Raw genomic sequence first — 21914 nt, forward strand, 5'->3', positions numbered from 1 at the left:
CTATCAGAACTCCGGAGATGGGAACTTGCCCTTCAATATATCCTCTCTTCCCGTTACCCACCAGGCCTCAACCTCCACTAATTGGAAGTTGCCGCCGCTCATACCTCACCCGTCATTCAACAACATCTTTGCCTCTGTACTTCAGCCTCACCTGACATCTCTGCCCAAACTCTTTGCCTTTACAAATGTCTGCTTGTGTCTGTGTATGTGCGGGTGGATATGTGTGTGTGTGTGTGTGCGCGAGTGTATACCTGTCCTTTTTTCCCCCTAAGGTAAGTCTTTCCGCTCCCGGGATTGGAATGACTCCTTACCCTCTCCCTTAAAACCCACATCCTTTCGTCTTTCCCTCTCCTTCCCTCTTTCCTGATGAAGCAACCGTGGGTTGCGAAAGCTTGAATTTTGTGTGTATGTTTGTGTTTGTTTGTGTGTCTATCGACCTGCCAGCGCTTTTGTTTGGTAAGTCTCATCATCTTTGTTTTTAGATATATTTTTCCCACGTGGAAAAAAAAAAAAAAAAAAAAAATCAACAGCTGCCTCGTCAGGAAAGAGGGAATATATATATATATATATATATATATATATATATCCAAAAACAAAGATGATGTGACTTACCAAATGAAAGTGCTGGCAGGTCGACAGGCACACAAACGAACACAAACATACACACAAAATTCAAGCTTTCGCAACACACTGTTGCCTCATCAGGAAAGAGGGAAGGAGAGGGAAAGACGAAAGGATGTGGGTTTTAAGGGAGAGGGTAAGGAGTCATTCCAGTCCCGGGAGCGGAAAGACTTACCTTAGGGGGAAAAAAGGACGGGTATACACTCGCACACACACACATATTCATCCACACATATACAGACACAAGCAGACATATTTAAAGACAAAGAGTTTCGGCAGAGATGTCAGTCGAGGCAGAAGTACAGAGGCAAAGATGTTGTTGAAAGACAGGTGAGGTATGAGTGGCGGCAACTTGAAATTAGCGGAGATTGAGGCCTGGTGGATAACGGGAAGAGAGGATATATTGAAGAGCAAGTTCCCATCTCCGGAGTTCGGATAGGTTGGTGTTGGTGGGAAGTATCCAGATAGCCCGGACGGTGTAACACTGCGCCAAGATGTGCTGGCCGTGCACCAAGGCATGTTTAGCCACAGGGTGATCCTCATTACCAACAAACACTGTCTGCCTGTGTCCATTCATATATATATATATATATATATATATATATATATATAGTTATAATAGAAGGAAACATTCCACGAAGGAAAAATATACCTAAAAACAAAGATGATGTGACTTACCGAATGAAAGTGCTGGCAGGTCGACAGACACACAAACATACACACAAAATTCAAGCTTTTGCAACAAACTGTTGCCTCATCAGGAAAGAGGGAAGGAGAGGGAAAGACGAAAGGATGTGGGTTTTAAGGGAGAGGGTAAGGAGTCATTCCAGTCCCGGGAGCGGAAAGACCTACCTTAGGGGGAAAAAAGGACGGGTATACACTCGCGCACACACACACACACACATATCCATCCACACATATACAGACACAAGCAGACATGGTAATTTCTTTTGTAAAAATAGTTGTGGTGCACCACATTAATTACATAGACATTAAGATGTGAATATACATTTCCCTTATCTGCATTGTTGTCTTTAGTGTACTATTTTTTCTGCTTGAGCTTTGTCATGTTTAGGTATAAGTTACTGCTGTTTGCCAGGCATAGTGCTACTAAATTTCAATTTGTTTGAACCTGTTAAGCTAGTTATATTACTGTGTCTCGTATGACCAAGTATTATTCTTTGTGCATTTTTTGTACAACTTGTTATGTATTATTCTTTGTACTACTTAATGTAAAATTTTGTATGTACCTTTTGTTTCCCATAAATTTACATGTTCTTTTGGACAACATCCATACAATATTTATTGTCTGTGAATGGATAAATAAATAAATAGATAAATAAATAAATAAATAAAATGATCACATAAGTAATGTTGTGAGGAAGGCAAATCAAAGACTGCATTATATTGGCAGAACACTTAGTAGATGTAACAAGTCTGTTAAAGGGATTGCCTTACATAGGTTTGTCTGTCCTCTGCTAGAATACTGCTGTGCCATATGGGATCCTTAACAGACAGGATTGATGGTGGACATCAAAAAAGTGCAAAGAAGGGCAGCTCAATTTGTGTTATCATGAAAGAGGGGAGAGAGTCACAGGTATGATAAATGAGATGGGGTGGCAATCATTAAAATAAAGAAATTTTTCATTGCAGTGAGATGTTTTAATGAAATGTCAACCACCAACTTTCTCCTCTGCGAAAAAATTTATTTGTCACCAATCTACCTAGGCAGAAATGATTCTCATAACAAAATAAGAGAAATCAGAGCTCACATAGAAAGATTTAAGTGTTTGCTTTCCCCACTGCTGTTAGAAAGTGGAAAGGTAGAGAAATACACTGGAGGTCATTCCAAGAACCCTCTTCCATGCACTTAAGCATGAACGGCAGAGTAGCCATGTAGATGTTGATGTAGACGTGGATGTTGATGTAGATGTTGATGTAGGCATTACATCAACAGTGTAGCTCCTAATTCATTTATTGTGACCTAGGGCTCATTAGATCTAAATTATGAAGGAAAAAACTCTGTGTGTAAAATGATAAATGAAATCATTGTGAACAGAGAGGGAGAGTTAACAGCAAAATTCCATATACCGGTATGGGACCAGTCTCAGCAGCAGAAGAAGCAGCATCATCAAAAGGAACAGAATCATCAGTGGCAGGACCAATGGCTGAAACATCAACACATGCAGCAGAAACTGTTGCCCATCCTACATTCAACATAAAGTAAACCCAGCATTTTTTTATGGTGAGTAACACGAGAGAAGAGGTTTTCAAGTTGCGTGAAACATCTCTCTCATGTGTTCAATATGAGTCTTCCACACCTCACGCAGTATTATCAACTAGTGTACTGGAAAATGCCACTCCTAGCAAACAACATGCAAATGCAAGGGTGAGCAAAAATCAAGCTTTGTCTTTATTCCACCAAAATGTATGTAGTCTCAAGAATAAAATGGACCAGTTGCTAATAAATTTAAAAGATGAGTGTGAAAGTGAGCCTGCTATACTGTGTTTCTCAGAACATCATGTTATGAGTGGAATCCACATGCTACAAATTGAGAACTTGAGTTAAGCTGCGCATTACTGTAGATCTATCATGAGAAAAGGTGGAGTTGTAATGTTTGTAAAAAAACAATGTAGTGCATAAATCTCTAGATTTAAGCAAATACTGTGATGAACAGCATTTTGAGGTGTGTGGCATCAAGTTAACAGCAGACAGTGCAACAGTTATTGTACTGGCTATTTGCAGGGCACCTGCTGGAAATCTGAATGTATTTCTGAGACAAATAGAATCACTTCTGTCCCACCTATTAGGAAAACTAAATCAACCATTGTTCTGGGTGACTTCAATGTTGACTTTTTAACAGAAAATAGAAACAAAACGGTCTATGAACACCTGATGTACTGTTACAACTTAGAACCAGTGGTGGACACTCCAGCTAGAGTATTTATAGCACTTTAATAGATAATGCATTTGTAGATAAGGATATTTACAATAATTTAACTGTGAAAAATATTATAAATGGCCTCTCTGATCATGAAGGGCAATTCCTCACTCTAAACCACATAAATAAACAAAGGAAAGAAAATTTCATTTGGAAAAACTTTAGGATTATAAATGAACACACCATTGAAAGCTTTAATCAGGAATTACAGCTAGTGGACTGGTCTCCTGTGTATGCTGCAATTGATGTTAATACAATTTAATATATTTATCAATGAAGTTACAAGTCTTTCTGAAGAAACCTTTACAAAATAGTCAGCAAGAGAAAAGCTGTTAAAATCTGAAAATAAGCCTTGGATTACTAAAGGCATCAAAATTTCTTGTAAAACAAGAAGAGAATTATATGCAGCAGCCACGAGATCAAATGATCCCAGTAGGAGTATGCACTATAAACTCTACAATAAAGTTCTGAATAAGACCATACAAGCAACAAACAACATGTGCTTGAAGGCAGAAATTGATTACTTGAGCAATAACGTAAAAACTATTCATAATTTTGTAAAGAAGGAAACAAGGAAAAAATGCAGTTTGTAGTTAAAATACCCAAATAAAAAACGAGGGCCATCTTGTTAGCAATCCAAAAATAGCTGCAAACACATTAAACAAACATTTTTAACAGTAACAGAAAAAATAGGTTTACAAGGCTCCATGAACCAAGCCGTCAATCTTTTGAAAGCCAAAGTACCTAGTCAGTACAACACATGAAGGTAACAACAGTCACTGTTTACGAAATTAAATGAGCCATTAAATCCCTGAAAAGTGAAAACACTACTGGAATTGATAATGTTTCTAACAAATTATTAAAATACTGCTGCAGCCATGTAAGTAAAGTCCTTTGCCACATTTTTCATGCATCACTTAAGCAAGGAATAGTTCCTGGTAGGCTTAAGTATGCAGTTGTAAAACCGCTGTATATGAAGGGAGATAAGGCAGATGCTGCTAACTATTGGCCAATATCACTACTGACAAGTTTTTCAAAGGTTTTAGAAAAACTAATGCATGCTGGGATAGTTAAGCATTTCGGGGATCAAAATATCCTGAGCAAAAGTCAGTTTGGATTTCAGAAAGGTTTGTCAATAGGAGATGCGATATTTGCATTTACTGGAAAAATCTTGGAATCCATCAACAAAAAGCTTAAGGTGGTTGGGATTTTTTGTGACCTAACAAAAGCATTTGACTGTGTTAGTCACCAAATTCCTGTACAAAAAGCTACACATCTCGATATAAGTGGTCCATCAGGAGAAAGGCTTGACTCGTACTTGTCAAACAGGAAACAGAAAGTCGTAGTGGATAGTCAAAATGGAGACCCACTATCTTCAGAATGGGGTATCATTACATGTGGAGTGCCCCTAGGCTCAGTTCTTGGCCCCCTGCTTTTTATTATCTTTATAAATGAACTGCCTCTCTGTACGGAATATTGCAGATTCACCATTTTTGCTGATGACACTACATTATTTATTGATAATTCAGTAGATAAACTTGAGGAAACAGCAAATAAGATTTTAAGTGAAACAGTGAACTGGTTTAACATTAATGACCTTTCTTTAAGTTACACTAAAACAAACTACGTTCAGTTCCACACAACATTCAAAGATGAAGAAATAGTAATAAAAATAGGTGAGCAGGTGATAGATAACAGGGTGGATACCTCAAAATACCTAGACTTGCATATCGACAGCAAACTGAACTTGTGAAACCACATTCTGGATAAATTTAAAAGCTTGAGTTCAGAAACTTATGCTTTACGCATTGTTTCTTCTTATAGAAATATGGAAACCATGAAGTCAGCCTATTATGGTTATTTTCACATTATTATGACAGATGGAATTATATTTTGGAGAACTTAGTTACTGGCTAAAAAAGTACTGCATGCACAAAAAAGAGCCACAAGGATCATGTATGGAGTTCATCCTAGAGCCTCATGCAGGAATCTTTTTAAGAAACTTGGAATCCTTACATCCACTGCACAATATATATTCTCTTTGATGTCAGATTCAGATTCAGATTCTTTATTGATCATTCAGCATTATTACATGCAATAGACTTTGTCAGTTCACTTAACCTATTAATTTTACAAAATAAATTTTTACATATTTAAGTTGATATTGGGCACTTCCAAAAATTCTTCTAATGAATAGAATGGATTAGTTAACAAGAAGTTATGTACATTTTCTTTAAATAATTTGTCAGGCTTGATTGACGCATTTTTAGACAATTTGTCATATATTTTAATTGCCATATACTTATGACTGTTGTTAGTTTTAGCTAATCTATTTTGTGGCAACAGCAGAGAAGTACAGGTTCTTGTATAGTAGTCATGCCTTTGATTTGTTACACTTAAATTAGGTAGTTCAGCAAGTATGTAGTTAACGCTGTCAAGAATGTATAAATTAATAACTGTTAAAATTCTACATTTAATGAACAATGTTTTACAATGTGTTCTATTATCTACCTTAGCCATTACTCTGATTGTTTCTTCTGGATCACCATAATTTCATTTATTTTTTTGCTGTTTCCCCAGAGTATTAACCCATACCTCAAAACAGATTGAAAAAAGGCAAAGTATGCTGTCCTTACATACTCAAATGTCACACAACACATCGGTCTCTTCAACAAATATATAACTCTTGACAACCTAACCACTATGTGAGCAACATGAAAGTTCCATGTTAGACTGTTGTCAAGTATGATACCTAAAAACTTTGCCTTTTGTTTTTCTATTTTTGTAGTCTTTGATAGACTGAACCACATATTCTTGTGCTTAATAAGGAAAGAAAAATCCTTTTGTAAAGTGAATAGTGAGTATCATAGTCATGAGATGAGAAGAAAACATGATATCCACTATGAACAGGCAAATCTAAGTATGGTACAGAAAGGAGTCTGTTTCACTGGCTGTAAGGTTTTTATCAGCCTCCCTTCAAGAATTAAGTGTTTGGTAGAATATGAGCTCTTGTTTTAAAAAAAAATTAAGGAAGTTCCTATTACAAGGATTATTTTGCATGATAGAAAAGTTCCTGAACTGTAGTGTCCAACATTTTTTGTATTGTTAACTGGAAATATATGCCCAAATCTACATTTGTAATCCTGAATATTCTGTATTGTAAACACATATTTTGTAATATTTATTTTCTGTAACACTTATTATTTTGTAATATTTATTTATCTCTCAAAATTGATTTTCTGTAGTAGAGCCTAAGTTACTGTTTACTGTAATGTGAAATCATTTTGTTTTGATTATATGTGCTACCACAGATTCTGAAACTTCCATATCCTGTGATATTGTCACAACATGGATCACCAAAACAATAAATGAATTATGGAAATAATTGGACGTATATTCAGGAGGTATACAGTTCAAATTCCTTTTTTCCATCCTGATTGAGTGATTTCTGAGGTTTTTTCATCACATTGATGGATGCTATGTTTTAGGATTTCTAGCCATCTTGATTATTCCATTTTTGTGCACAATATTTACAGTTGATCTACTGCTTCAGTAGCTGTGAACAGTTGTATTGTGTGTACTTTGCTGCCTAAACTCCAACCAGAATGTAAGGTATTGTTGGGTTTTTGCCTATATTTATATCTGACTTTGCTGGTGAGCATCCCCTATTTCCTTTGAAGCTCGTTTATTTACTTTTGTCTATACCTTAATCTGGGAAGACACAGCTTTGCATTGTTTTCTGGCTCTAACAAACGATACTGTTAGTGAGGTCATAATAAATCCCATAATAAAACCTTGATCCCAAGGTTTGCTTAAATGGAAAATATAGAACATACAGTTCTCTTCTTCAATAAAATTCTTCAGGGTATCAGACCGCATCGTCATAATTTAAAATGCGCCAACGTTTCGGCCAGCATTGCAGCTAGCCTTCATCAGGGCCTTACGTTAAACTGCTAAATGAAACACACTTGGTTCCTTAAATATTCTCGCAGAACCTATCTACAAGAAACTTCAGGGAGATCCGACGGCCAAGGTAATCAAAACGACGCAGGCACTGCTCAAGCACTCTAGAATCAACTTCGACAAGGCCAGAAGATTCATCCCGCAAATGACACAGGCACCAAGGATATATGGTGTACCGAAGGTACACAAAACCGACTTCCCCTTAAGGCCCATAGTAAACAGTATAAATTCGCCGACCTACTACCTAGCGAAAGAACTGGCACCTAGGCTCCGACACCTAGTGCATCAAACCGAGTCCTACGTTAAGGATTCCACTCACTTCGTGTCTCTCCTAAAGGAAATGCGTGTTATGGACCAAGATCTGATGGTTAGTTTCGACATCAAATCCCTATTCACGAATGTCCCAGTGTCAGATACTGTGAACATCCTAGAAGAACGCGTGGCACCTGATATATGTGAGCTTGTTCGCCACTGTCTGACGACCACCTATTTCAAGTGGAGAGGTCAATTTTATGAACAAACTGATGGTGTAGCTATGGGCTCACCCCTATCGCCTATCGCAGCAGAAATCTTCATGGAGGCATTTGAGGAAACAGCCCTCCAGTCCGCACCATTACGTCCAAATTGTTGGCTTCGCTATGTCGATGATACTTTCATCATTTGGCCCCACGGAGAAGAGGAGTTACAGAACTTCCACAAGCACCTTAACCAACAGCATAGGAAAATTCAGTTTACAATGGAAACAGAGAAGAATGGGGTGCTGCCTTTTCTCGACGTGGAAGTTTATCGAAAACCTGAAGGTAAACTTGGCCACAAAGTGTACAGGAAACCAACCAGTACGGACAGGTACCTTCACGCCTCCTCCCACCATCACCCCACGCAGAAGAAGTCCGCCCTGCACACGCTAACGAAGAGAGCGTACAGGATAAGCGACGAAGAACATCTGAAGACAGAACTTGAACGCCTCAGGTCCATCTTCGGAACTAATGGCTATGGGAAGCAGACGATAGACAGCACCATGTCGACAAGTGAGAAGACTAATAGGGAAGAGGAGAAGGAGGCACAGAGCATTGCTGTGTTACCATATGTACAAGGGGTCACCGAACGTATTGGCAAAATTCTACGAAAAGCCGACATCAAACCAATTTTCCGAAGCAGAAACAAAATATCAGACATGCTCGGTTCTACTAAGGATGCAGTTGACAAACTACACACAGCTGGCGTGTATGAAATTGGTTGTGCGTGTGGATTAGTCTACATAGGTGAGACGGGACGTCCGATTAGCACAAGGCTCTCGGAACATGAAAGATATATCTGCCTGAAACAACACACTAAGTCAGCAGTGGCGGAACACCGACACGAGTGCGGGAAACCAATATTTTTTCAAGAAGCCCGCGTCCTGGCGAAACAGCCTCTCACTTTCAAAAGAAAGATTAGAGAGGCGATAGAAATAGCCAAAAGACCCGCCAACATGAATAGAGAGGACGGGTACAAGCTTCCGAGGTCTTGGCTGCCTGCAATAGCAGGGCTACGGAGCGGCGGCAGAGCCGTGGCGGCCCATGCAGACACGCGGAGAGCCGCAGTAGTGGTCGCGAGCACACAAAGCAATGGCACGCCACAGCCGGCTTCTGGACAGCATGTAAACAGTGTGACGTCACAGCCATCACCTGTTCGCTATTCATCCATCTCCTCCAATGGGGTGGATTAATACAAAGACCAATAGAAAACAGCTTTTTCAGCCAATGACAGTTAATAAAGGAAACTCCAATAAAGCATACCTTTCACCCCTCTTCCTCCTCCTTTTACAGCCAATCAAGCAACGACACGGTTTTCTCGTGCAGCTATTTAAGGAACCAAGTGTGTTTCATTTAGCAGTTTAACGTAAGGCCCTGATGAAGGCTAGCTGCAGTGCTGGCCGAAACGTTGGCGCATTTTAAATTATGACGATGCAGTCTGATACCCTGAAGAATTTTATTGAAGAAGACAACGGCCACAGAAGCCTACACTTACATACAGTTCTCTTGTTAATTATGCTGTCCTGAACACTTAGAGTGTGAATATCAGTACTGATCTTGCCAGACCTCATTTTATGGGTGTTCTCTTGCTTCTGGGCAGTGCTTGGTGCCTGGCTGCTTCAATATATTATAAGGAATAAAGTTGATCTTAATGACTGATTCAATGTGGTTGAGTTTATTTGCATCAGACCCCACTTTTTTTGTTATCTCTCATGACACATTGTCAGGTACTGCAGTTAATTTGGTCTAAATTCCCTTTTACATTACAAAATAATTATTTGTCTTCATTTATGGGAGAGATATGCATTTGATTCCATGTTTCCATAGATATCTGCCAATACTTTTGGTACTGAACCAGCACACAGTTAGGAAGCAACCTGTGGTTATTCTTTTTATTTCTCAGTATTGATTTCTTCCAAAGGTGTTGTCAATTTTAGCTAAAATGTCCATTGTTTTGTGAAACAGAGTATATGTCTTTTAGAAATCTGTTCTAGGTTTCATACTTCTTCAGTGGTCTCTTTTCATTTGAGGGCTTGCAAACTCTGTTGATCAAATACTTACCACTGCATCTCTTAATGTCGAGAATGTGCAGGTCAGCGTGTATGGAGATAAGAGACCACTTTAAATTTTACTTTTTACTTTCATCATTTTCAATATGTCTCATCTTGCACATCAGCAAAGGCAGTTGGAGACTAACACTTTTTTTAAAAAAAATATGCTAATTTTATGGAACTGCTTAACTGTTATTGTTATGAAGAAGGTATCTGATACTAAACTAGACATTTGTAAGACTGACACTCTTTTAGAGTAAAATTAGCAAAAATCTTTGTGAAAGAGCTACTTATTATTCATTGATAGTTGTTCAAAGTAGTTTCACAAAATAAACCATGTATTTAGGGAAATCTTATATCCTGTAAACATATTTAGATCATTCAGCATGAATGGTTTGTAAACATTAACAGTAAAATGCATTCATCTCAGGCAATAAAAATTTATTGGTAGTGAATTACAAGGAAAAATTAATTTCACAATGTCAACTTCGTCCTGCCTCCACACTGAAAATCATGGAGGGAACTTCGTATACTAGGTCTAAACAATATTAATATTTTCTTAGAATTTAGTGACTGTTAAGAGAGTTTAATACCTTCACACCACAGATCATCAGCCTCTTTCTGTACATATATGGGATCACCAATTTCCACCTCTATCTCATCATGGTGTCGAGGTATAAATTTATGCAGTCCTCTATGTGTTGCTTCTAGAAGCTCCACTTGTGTGAATGGAACTCCTCCACTACTGCCTGTTGATTCTGGTGAGAGACTGTCTGTAAAAGTATTAACATTTAACTAATCTAATTTGCAATCCAGTTTGCTGATTTAATAACATTATGCAATACAGAAATTTGAAAATACAAAACATACTTTATGTGTCTGACATTGTAAATATAAACTACATCAAGTTTCATAAGATACAAAAATGATAATTACAGGAATTAAGCAGTGTCTAGTCCCCAAGTTTGCACTATGTAATTGTAAGTACTCACAAGGTAAGGATCTTGGAGAAATGCTAATAGGGAACAAATGTGGATGGAATAATTTATAACCCACATTGCAGACAGTGTGGTGAATCCAAGTCAACTACCCTTCAACTCGATGTATTATGGGTACTGGCTGACTTCCAGTTTACAGTATTGTAAAATTATGAACAGAATGGTTAGCCAGTACATACTACCAGGGGGCAGAATTTTTAGAACTGAAAAAGACCTGTATGAAGTACAGGACAGCATGCCTTGACTTGTACATGTGTCTGTCAACAGTAAGAAAAATTCACCACTTAGGACAGGTACTGGCGAATCATTCTGTCTCATAATTTTATCGTTTTCTCAATTGATACAACCAACAGTATTGGCTGGAGTCCTGGCTGGCAATCTATTAGCATGTGGACTGGTCATGTTGATAACAGGCTCTTTGATTCAAAAGGCACTCACATCTGGGCTGAGAAGGCTTTGAGGTGTAACACTATTTATGTGTGTTGCCAAACTGTTTAGTTCCTAGCAGGCTGGTGTTCTATGAGTAGGGTAATTAGAGGCCGTGCTGTCACATTTGAGTAGCGGTGATTAACTGGCTGATAGAGAGGTTTGATCACCAGAACTGTCTCCAACTGAGTACATATGGGGCATCATCAGACAACCCAGTGTCATCCACAAACAGCATTAAGTGTCCTTGTATTGACCAACCAAGTGCAAGAGGCATGGAATTCCTTCCTACAAACTGACTTCCAGCACCTGTATGACACAATACATGCATATTTGCTTGCTTGCGTTCAACATTCTGGTGGTTACATTGAATAGCATTTCACATTTGCAATGGCTTATCTTGTACTTACATTAACCTGTGATCTTGCAATGTTAATTACTCATGTTTGTTACCTAGACAAATATATTCCTGAAATTTCAGTACTCTACATTAATTATTTTTTTGTGTTGTGATTTTTTTCCATCTTTATTAGCATTTACTCAGGAAGTATTATAAAGACCATTGCCCATACTCAAGAATGGGGAAATGAATGTCTGAGATTCACATGACCTCATGTAAACAGTGATACATTTAGTGCAAGGGTGAATTACAGAATTCAAGAGATTTCAACACTTAAGCAGTTCTTTCAAGATGGATTACCATCACAAGATATCAGCTTGGTATGAAGGTGAAGCTCTCTTTTTGTTGGCAGTTCAGCTCCCAAGTTGTGAATCATTACAAGTAAGATAACTTGAGGTCATCTAGTGCCGATGGGTGTTTTGTGTCAAGTTGCTGCAGATCTTATGACTGTCTGCAATAGTAAAGCAGTTGTCTTTCATGAATAATGTATTCATTAAGTTTTTTGTGCCATGTTTGACCTGCTTTTGGTGAAATGAATAATGATACAATCATGGTCCACCACAGGTGCTAGCAATAACTTCTTATTTGAAAAGAAAGAAAATTATCCATAGTGTAAATAGGTCTGAATATGAAGCTTGAGTGTTTGTACACCATTGTTCTCCACACAGCAGTCAATGTGCACTTTATCTTCCACTAAATTCAGCTAAGAAGAACTACTTACATAATAGGACAATTGTGAGGAAAAGACACGCAGTCTGTTTTGTAATATTATTTTATCCTCATCTGCTCAACAACTTTTCAGCTACACCAATGCTTTGTTATTGCAGAAAGTTCCAAGCTGTGCAAAGTTTCAGATTCCACATTAAATTGCACTGCAATTTCAAGTTGAGTGCTGGGCTCAATCAAGTAATTAAGGGGTTAGGGACCTTGTGTAAAGTTTTCACATAAGATGATCAGGTGGTGATAGTGGTTGGGGTTGGGAACAGCTCAGACAGGGACAGAGCATACAACATAGTCGGTGAACTGAGTAAGACAGCTTCCCTAACTGGTAGCACAAATATGAGCATGACTGAGCTGTTCTGGTTGCATGATCTGCCTCATCTTGGCAATGCTGTATGGAAAGTCAGTGAGGGGCTGGAGATGGTACTGATGACCACAGACCAGGTGCACATTGTGCTGGAGTAGGCAGTGAATATTGGTAGATGGGGCTGTCATAGGATGGTCGGCACCTCAATAGTTCTGGGAAGAGAGACTGGTAGTGTTAATTAGTGAGAGTGTAGCAGGTGTGTGGAGTCACACATAGTCAGATATTAAAGCTAAATTCAGGCTTGGTAAACCCCACAGAAGTACTTTCTCATCAATGCAAAATTCATAGTTTTTGAGGAGGCATATCCATAGATAGCCACTTCAGTAACAACAGCTAAGAGAAATAGATGGATAACTGTGGATATTAGAAAATCCTCCGAGGTACTTAAATTTCTCAGTTCTTTACAAAAGCATTACACTAACCCCAGTAGCAGCTTGTGGGTATATATTCTGAGTGTTCACAGTTTTCAGATTCAGATAAATTTGAGATGGTGAAATTAATAGCATCTGCTGTGTAACAGTTATGTTTATCAACAAGTTTATAAAACTACAGCCACTGCCAATAATAATAAGAGTGGTAATAATGATAATAATAATTATTATTATATGCATAGCTTATCTAACAAAAGAAAGAATTGTTTTTGTGAATTTTTATTGTTTTGTACACAATTAGGTACAGTTTACGGCAATAACAAAATAATGTGTAAGCTTTTGGAACTCTCCAGTTTGCATTTTTGTGTAAATGGGAGTTTTCATGCTTTTCCATTTTTGTTGGACAAATGTACGAGATCCCTAACAGATGTATTAGTTCACAAATTTACTTCTGGGTTGAAAATCAGATATTATTATGCTGCACCCACACAACAGCTTGTGCCAACTATAAACTTTCTTATTAGATGTTTGCTTGTAGTCATGCTTATTTGATTTTGTCACTCTCTCAATCAAATGATCTGTTCCCAAAGGCACTAGGTCTTTGCGGCTAACTTTTCCTGGTAATTTACTTTTCTGTTTCCAGAATGAGATTTTCACTCTGAATCAGAGTGTGTGCTCATATGAAACTTCCTGGCAGATTAAAGCTGTCTGCCATACCAAGACTTGAACCTGGGACCTTTGCCTTTCGTGAGAAAGCACTCTAATGACTCAGCTACCCAAGCATGGCTCATGACCTGTCTTTATAGCTTTACTTTTCTGTTAGTTTTTAAAATAAATTTAATGTATTTCATGAATACGCTGCACACAAAATCCAATTCCCACACAGTAAACAACAAACTGCCATTTGTGGAAGTAATTAAACTCAAGTAGTAATGTCTACCAACACGGTCACTTGACTAGAATACAAATGAAGTGCTGAGGTCAATAAGAGACCAGTGCATACCACTGTAGACCCCCTACTTAACCTCTAATTGTTATCATGGGATCCGACAGATCCCCAGCACATTAGTTTAGCTAAATTTATATGAACAAAGTTGGCAACACTGCCTGACATCTAGCAATCCTCTCTCTCACTTTTGTTTACTTTCCATTGGCAGTTTTCAGTTCTTGTGTTGCTCAGTTTTGGTAGTGTCTGAAACTTATTTAGTGGCTGGGGAGTTCCTACACCCCCACATCAATTCCTTTACAAGATAGTGGCGAACAAGTAGGTATAAATTCACATGCTCACACTTTCCTGTCAGTTTGAAGCTTTTAAGTTTGGAATTCTCATCAACTGATTTCACTTTTACAGCAGTCAATGAAAGAAGAAGTTTCCAATTGCTTCACTGAGGAAGTTTCAGATGAAGATACCTCTGTAGATGGAGTGTCTTCTGATTCTGGGTCACACTACTGTACCGAGTCTGAGCATAATACCATTAGTGATCAGTATGGTGATTCAGATGGTGCAGATTCAGACCTGTCTAATTTTTTGATAGGTAAAGAGAAGAGTACAAAATGGAGGAAGGTCCCTGCCAGTCAGAGGGTCAAAGATAGAATGAGAAGTATCATAACTCATCTCTCCGGAATAAAGGGATTGGGAAACACTTGTAAATCTGCCAATGATTGTTTCTCTGCACTAAACAACACAACCAGTCAGTACAAACATAAAAATTCATAAAGATAAGGAAAATAATAAAAATGATAGGACTGCATATTTCACTGATGACACTGAAGTAAAAGCCATCATTGGACTTCTGATGTTATAACGATCTATTCACTCAGGTCACCAAAATTTGCCCAATTTGTGAAATACACAGGGAATGGGAATCCTAGTTTTTCCAACAACAATTGTTTTGAATCATTTTTTTCCAACAACAATCACTTTGGATCATTTCCAGTTTCTTCTGAGGCACATGCAGTTTGATGACGAATGCTCGACGACAACATAAACAACAAGACAAACTGGCACCAGTTTGGTTTACACTTAAACATTTCATACACAACTGCAGAGTCAATACCTTCTGAATATTTGACAGTAGATGAGGAACGTGTTCCATTCAGCAGTTGCTGTAGCCAAGTATGGCCTCAAGGTCTTCTCTCTAACAGATGTGAAAACTTGGTGCACTATTTCCATGAAATCAACATAATGTCCCATACAAGTTTTTCACCATGGTTATGAGACTGGTAGAACCACTGAGTGGCATAGGTTGGAACATAAATGGAGATAACTGGTTTTCTAGAATTCAGTTTATCCTAAGATTGTTGGAGAAAAATCTGACATATGTCAGCACACTGAAGAATGAGCTAGAGGTTTTTCCCCAATTTGTGGCTAAGAAGAGAGATGCGAAATCCATGATGTTTGGCTTTCTAAATCACTTCACTTTGCTCTCCTGTGTTTCCAAGAAGAATACAAATGTGCTGTTAATTTCTTCTATCCAGCTTGGAGATACATCATTAGATCCTGGTGTAAACAAGAAGCCAAATATATCACATTCTACAATGACACACACAAAAGGTGGCAGTGGTGGTGAGGGGGTGGGGGGTGGGGGGGCGGGGAGTTGATGTAGTGGACAAGTTGTGTGCCACATACTCAACTGCAAGTAAGTGCAGTAGACAGCCTCTGATGAGATTCTTAGAATAAGTGAATCTGGAATCAACAGCATTGCAATTTTTAGAAGCAATAACCCTGAAAAAAAATAGCAAGGTAGGATTTTCTTTGGCAAATTGGGTTTGGCTTGGTACAAGACCAGCTAAAGAAGAGGGGCAACAATGGATTGCTTACCCAGAGAAATTCACTAAAGGGCAGCAAAAATGAGTGGATCAGCATCTGCTGTCAATGAAAAACCAGCACAAGAAGAAGTGTCAACTGCTAAAAGGAGGTGCATCATCTGCCTCATAAATAAGAACGTATAAACTCGATTTACTTGTCATCAGTGTGGAAGATGTGAGTGCATGTAACATTTGATTACTGTCTGTGATCAGTGTCTGAATGCTAATTGTAAAGAGTCATAAGAAGAAGACTTAAATCACTGAATGTTCAGTTTATATTGTGTAAACATAGCTGTAAGTATTACCTGTTTTCTAACGTAATAAAATGCATTACTTCTTCAAACAAGCAGTAACTGATTCAATTTCATAATTTATATGGTCACCTCTACATTATTTTGTATTAAATAATCTAGTTATTAACATTCTACATTAATTAACACATCATGGGGATCTACTGGATGCTATTTTACCACCTGTGGAAAATAATGCCGCATTAGCAAAGAAAGGTTAAGTGAATATCAGAGAAATCAGTGATGCAGCTTTTTGTTAATTTTCATATATACTATGTGGGTCTACAGCAGAGATAAACCTGACTCACCATAGGATCAACACATTTGAGAAGCATGAATAAATGCTACAATCTCACAGTCAACAGTGATGTGCTTTAGGCCCTTATGATTCTCACCACCTCAAATGAATTACTGTGTGATAAAATTCATGACATAATATACTGTAACTCATTCAGAAATCCACAAAATAGGTTTACTGTTGGTAAAAGTTTAACATATACTGACATCTGACCTAATTCTACTATATAGTGAGCGAATTAACGCATCCAAGGAATGAGCTGAATGAACAGAAATAAAAGCCTGCCACAGTGTGCTGCCACTTGGTGGCACTGACATAAGACTTCTAGTTGAGCGGCAAGGGCTAGCTGTACACAGCGTGATGCTTGCACATTGTTTATCAAATCTGTATGTATTTGCCCATAAGGCAATTACATCACATGAGTTGTGCATGCACAAAGCTCCTTAAACCGTGCACAACTGAAGGTGTGCTTGTGACCCTGATGCCGAGTTTCACAGAGTCTAGAGGAGTAGTAGTGCAGTAGATTTAAGTGCCGCATCTTTAAGATCACAGCATCTATGGTATGTTTAAGAGCTTTCAAAGAAAAATAATCAATAAATCCACAATATGCCAAAAGTTAGGGTGTTCACATGCTCTTGAGCTCTTACACAGCAGCCAACATTGACTATTCCAGTTCTTGTATTACTGTAACAGGTACAAAAAATTACAGGACCATACTACTTGCAGGGAAAAAAAATTACAAAATAATGTATAATGCACAAAATAAAAGTGAAATAGTGTGGCATGGCATAAAAAAATAGACTAGAAAGGGTAGACAAGTATGACATGTGGCTATAAAATAATGGGACTGATGCTGTCACAGAGTAAGTATGCATGCACCAAAGATGAAAGACCAGTAGCTGTGAAGTATGAAGCCTTCTTAGTCAAATACATCTCGGGTGTCTGTAAACAAATCAGTATGGCCATGAGCTTTGTTTTTGTAAGAGTAGTTATTATGTTATGCAGGAAAATGATAAGTGTAATAACAGAGCAAGGAATAGTCATGAAGTTTCATGTGAAACTTGGAAAAATTGCTACTGAAACCAGCCTTTCACTAAAAGAAGTGTATGGTGAAGACTATTTATCATGTATGTGAAGTTTTGAGTGGTTCAAGTGTTTCCAGGATGGCCGAAAAGATGTTGAAGGTGACTCACACCCAGGACACCCTACAGAATCAAAAACAGATGAAAATATTGAAAAAGTAGGTAACCTGATTTGATCTGGCTATCAATTAAGTATTTGATTGATTGCTGCAACTGTAGAAATTGACAAAGAATGCATGAGGCAAATTCTGTGTAACCAAATTACCATGAGAAAAGTGTGTCTGTGTGAAACTGGTACCAAAAATTCTCACAACCGAACAAAAAGTAGCTCATGAAAATTTTTATACTGACACTTTGAATACCATTGATAATGACCAAATTTCTTGAAAAGATTGATAACATGTGACAATTCTTGGTTTTTCTCTTATAATACAGAAACTTCGTGCCAGTCTGTGCACTGATAGGGCCCAACTTCACTGAAAGCGAAAGAAGCTCTAATGAACAAATCAAGATTCAAAGAGATGGCGATTGTTTTTTTGAAAATATTCATAGAATGGTGTATCTTCAGTGGGCTAATGAAGATCAAACTATTAATTAACATTACTACCTCAAGAATCTTGCTCAACTCCATGAGAAAATGAGAAAAAATGGCCTAAATTGTAGAAGAACAAGTCATGGGTCCTGCATCAATACAATGCTCTGGATTATACCACATTGTCTGTTAAGAGGTTATTTGTGAAGTACAGCATACCAGTGTTAGACCACCTACCTTATTCAACTGGCCTAGCACCCCGTGACTTATCTATTCCCAAGTCAAATCTACATTAAAAGGAACAAGATTCCAGTCAATTGAAGCAGTGAAAGGAAAAGTGGCACACATCATGGAGGAGAACACAGAAGAAGACTTCCAGCACTGTTTCCATCAATGGAAAATTCACATGGAGTGTTGTAGGGATTGAGGAGGGGAGAATGCTGAGAGTGACTATAATTAAATATGTATGTTTTTCAGATAAAGTGTTTTACAACAATAGTCCCATCATTTTATAGTTACACATTGTATAATGACATACCAAACAAAGATGGGGTAGAATAATAGAAAATCCTCAAGAACTGGTGAATTTTGTAAATGACTATTTACCTAGTATTGCAGAGAAATTGAAACAAAATATTCCTAAATCAAAAATAATTAGTAGAAGTAGTAGTTGGGGTCAATGTAAAGAACTGTTTTTTTTTAAAAAAAAAGGTATCTTTATTACAGCAAATGAGTGCATCTACCAATCTCTTCTGCATATCAGGGGAAACATTAATAAATGTTTGAGAAATAGCTCAACACACTCAAGGAATAAGTGCCTGTTTGGATGTACATTTACCAAAGAAAAACCAACATAAAGCTCTGAAGAGCATTTTCTATTAAGAAACAAAATTGTATAAGAAACTGCCCAAGGTGATGAGGAAGATTACTGAAACACATGGTCAATGATTAAACAGATTAATTACAACATCCTTGTCACATTACATTGCTTTTCAAAGAAAATCATTTGCCAAGATCTATAGTGCATAGTAATAATGTCTTTCCATTCTCCTGAATTCAACACCTCACTCATCATAGGGGATGCTGACTCAGTTTTCAGGTGGACTGAAGGGAGAACATTATGATGTACATGAGGCACAGTGGCACATTGACAGGTCGAGAATCAGTTTTCTGAACAGACTGAAGCTCATGCAAGGTGCATAGCAGCATGTTTGTGGTTGAGGAGTCACTAGCATGTATCCTTGTTACATGCAACAATGACGTGCGAAACTACATTTATATTGTAAATTATCTGGAGCAAATAATGAGTACATCAAAGAACACTGTACAACAGGAACCAACCAAATGAGACAGTGCAGTTGTTAAAACAATGATCTCATATTCAGGAGGACCCAGTTTGCTTTGTCTGGCGATCCTTATTTAAGTTCTCCATGATTTTTCCTAAATCAAAAATTTAGGCAAATGCCATGTTGGTTCCTTCATTAAGGCCACAGCCAAACACCTACTCTATTCTCAAAAAAAGGATATTTGTCTATTTTAAATGTATGTATATTTTTGAGCTATTTATTTTCAATCTATTATGATGAAAAATCCTATATCATTTTAAGATGAAGCATGGATGAATATATAAATAAACAAACATCTTATTACAGTTGCCCTGTTGAGCCAGTCCACAGTTTAAGGTAAGGTAAAAGAAGGAAGGCCAGGCCTGGTACTGCACTCAGATTCCAAACAAATAGATGCAATTCCTAATTTGCTAAGTTATATTACGTCATTGTAATGAAATCTGGTACTATGTTCAGTGAATAATTAGGTTTTTCTGTGTAATGTTAACAATGTATACACCAGAATACCTTAAATATTACTGCAAAACTCACCATTGAGCATAGGTTGTGGTGATGTAGACTTCGGTCCATCTGGGGAATGTGCTGTTGAATTGCCTGAATCAACATCAGTGCTGTGGAAACGTTCAGAATCAGGTGAACTATCTTCATCTAAAAAGAAAGATAAAAAATCAGTTTGTGTTGCAAGCATGTCAAGATGAAGTTTTACACAATTAACTGTAAACATCTTGCACAAATCAATTAAATTTGATTAAAACTAAAGTAGTCTGCTATTATCTAAACTGTCTGGTGTGAATATCTTAAATATTTATTTTTGTTGTATTACTCATCTGATGGCAATGTGTCCCAGTTTCTGGAGAGACTTGAAAGTGTCAGGCAACTACATAAATCTAAAATACAGATTATGTCATAATTTCAATCACACCAACATCTTGGAAACAGTTCAGTGTGGGATGAAATCTGTCACCAGATTCAACTATTGGTCCTCAACACTGCAGCATATGCAAACTGTGCATGGGGTCTACCAAACTTCTTAGAATGTTTTGCACTTTCCTTCACAGAAAAAAAAGATTTTATGTTGTGTAACAAGAGGATTAATGTCTTTGCTCAGCAACATTCTCTTGGTGAACATTCCTGTACATGTTAAAGTACTTTCAGAGTCCACATAGGAAAAATTTCCCATTAGTCAGCAGAAGTCACCAACCAGATGCTGATTATTGCAATCAAGAGACAGTAATACACTATCATTTACCAGTCATGTTTTTATATGCATCTAAAAATACATGGAAAGTGACCAAAAAGTCACACAAGATTTCTCTAAATACTTTACGACACCACAAAAAATTACCAAATCTTTTACCATGAATTGATGTGAAACATGGGCAGTTCAGATCAGCACTAATGACAATTGCCCTGGTTCTAACTGAATACAACAATGAACCAAACACTATACTAACAACAATGCTGCTAACATGCTTTCCATGTTTCCAGGTATCACACAGCTCTATATTTTTTGTATATCAGAAATGCAACTGCCAATCTAATTCTCTTGGTGCCTTAGGCCTGAGCCTATGGTGTATAGGGGCATGACAAAAGGGCTTCAACGTTGGACTGTGGCAGAGGGACAATAGGTACATTGGAATCAGGTGGAGGTAGTAGACGAAGCTGGTCGAGATGGCTCTGCGGCAGAGGGACAATGGGTACATAGGAATCAGGTGGAGGTAGTAGACAAAGTTGGTTGAGATTGCTCTGCCATGTGGAGATCCTCCTCAACTATGTGAATTCTGTGCTGGTTGGCATCATTTTTGTGTTGCAGATGGCTGTTCATCATTTGTGTCAAAATAAAGCCGTTGCAGTATCTGAATGCAATTGATGGCGAGAAGGCAGTCCTGAAGATACCAGTAACTGTTGTGTGGGTGGGGATTTGTTGTGACAGTCCACAGGTCATCGCTCTGGCTGGAAGTAGTGTTGTCAGGGTCAATAGAGGTTGGATAAGACTGGCATTCTCATCTGCATTATTAATGAAATTTTCAATGTTGAATGATGGAAAATATTCTATCTGCAAATTTAAGATGAGCATCCAGTGGCCCTAGCTCATACGTAATGATGGCCAGCTGAAATTGCAAAGGAGGCCTGACAGCCTATAATGTCCATAACATGTGTTTGGGCATGAGATGCAAATTTATT

At 37.8% G+C, this 21914-nt stretch overlaps 1 protein-coding gene across 1 annotated transcript in view; it reads right to left on the reverse strand.

The window, feature by feature from the left end:
* The window catches only part of LOC126187605 (JNK-interacting protein 1), an 89597-nt gene that overhangs the window by 40156 nt on the left and 27527 nt on the right, over positions 1 to 21914 (reverse strand). The window contains exons 3-4 of the mRNA XM_049928794.1: positions 20262 to 20378; positions 10686 to 10865 (exon numbers count right to left, since the gene is read on the reverse strand). Coding sequence (XP_049784751.1) covers positions 10686 to 10865; positions 20262 to 20378 — 297 coding nt within the window. The remainder of the gene's footprint in view (positions 1 to 10685; positions 10866 to 20261; positions 20379 to 21914) is intronic.

Source organism: Schistocerca cancellata, chromosome 5, assembly GCF_023864275.1.
Source record: "Schistocerca cancellata isolate TAMUIC-IGC-003103 chromosome 5, iqSchCanc2.1, whole genome shotgun sequence".
NCBI classification, from domain to species: domain Eukaryota; kingdom Metazoa; phylum Arthropoda; class Insecta; order Orthoptera; family Acrididae; genus Schistocerca; species Schistocerca cancellata.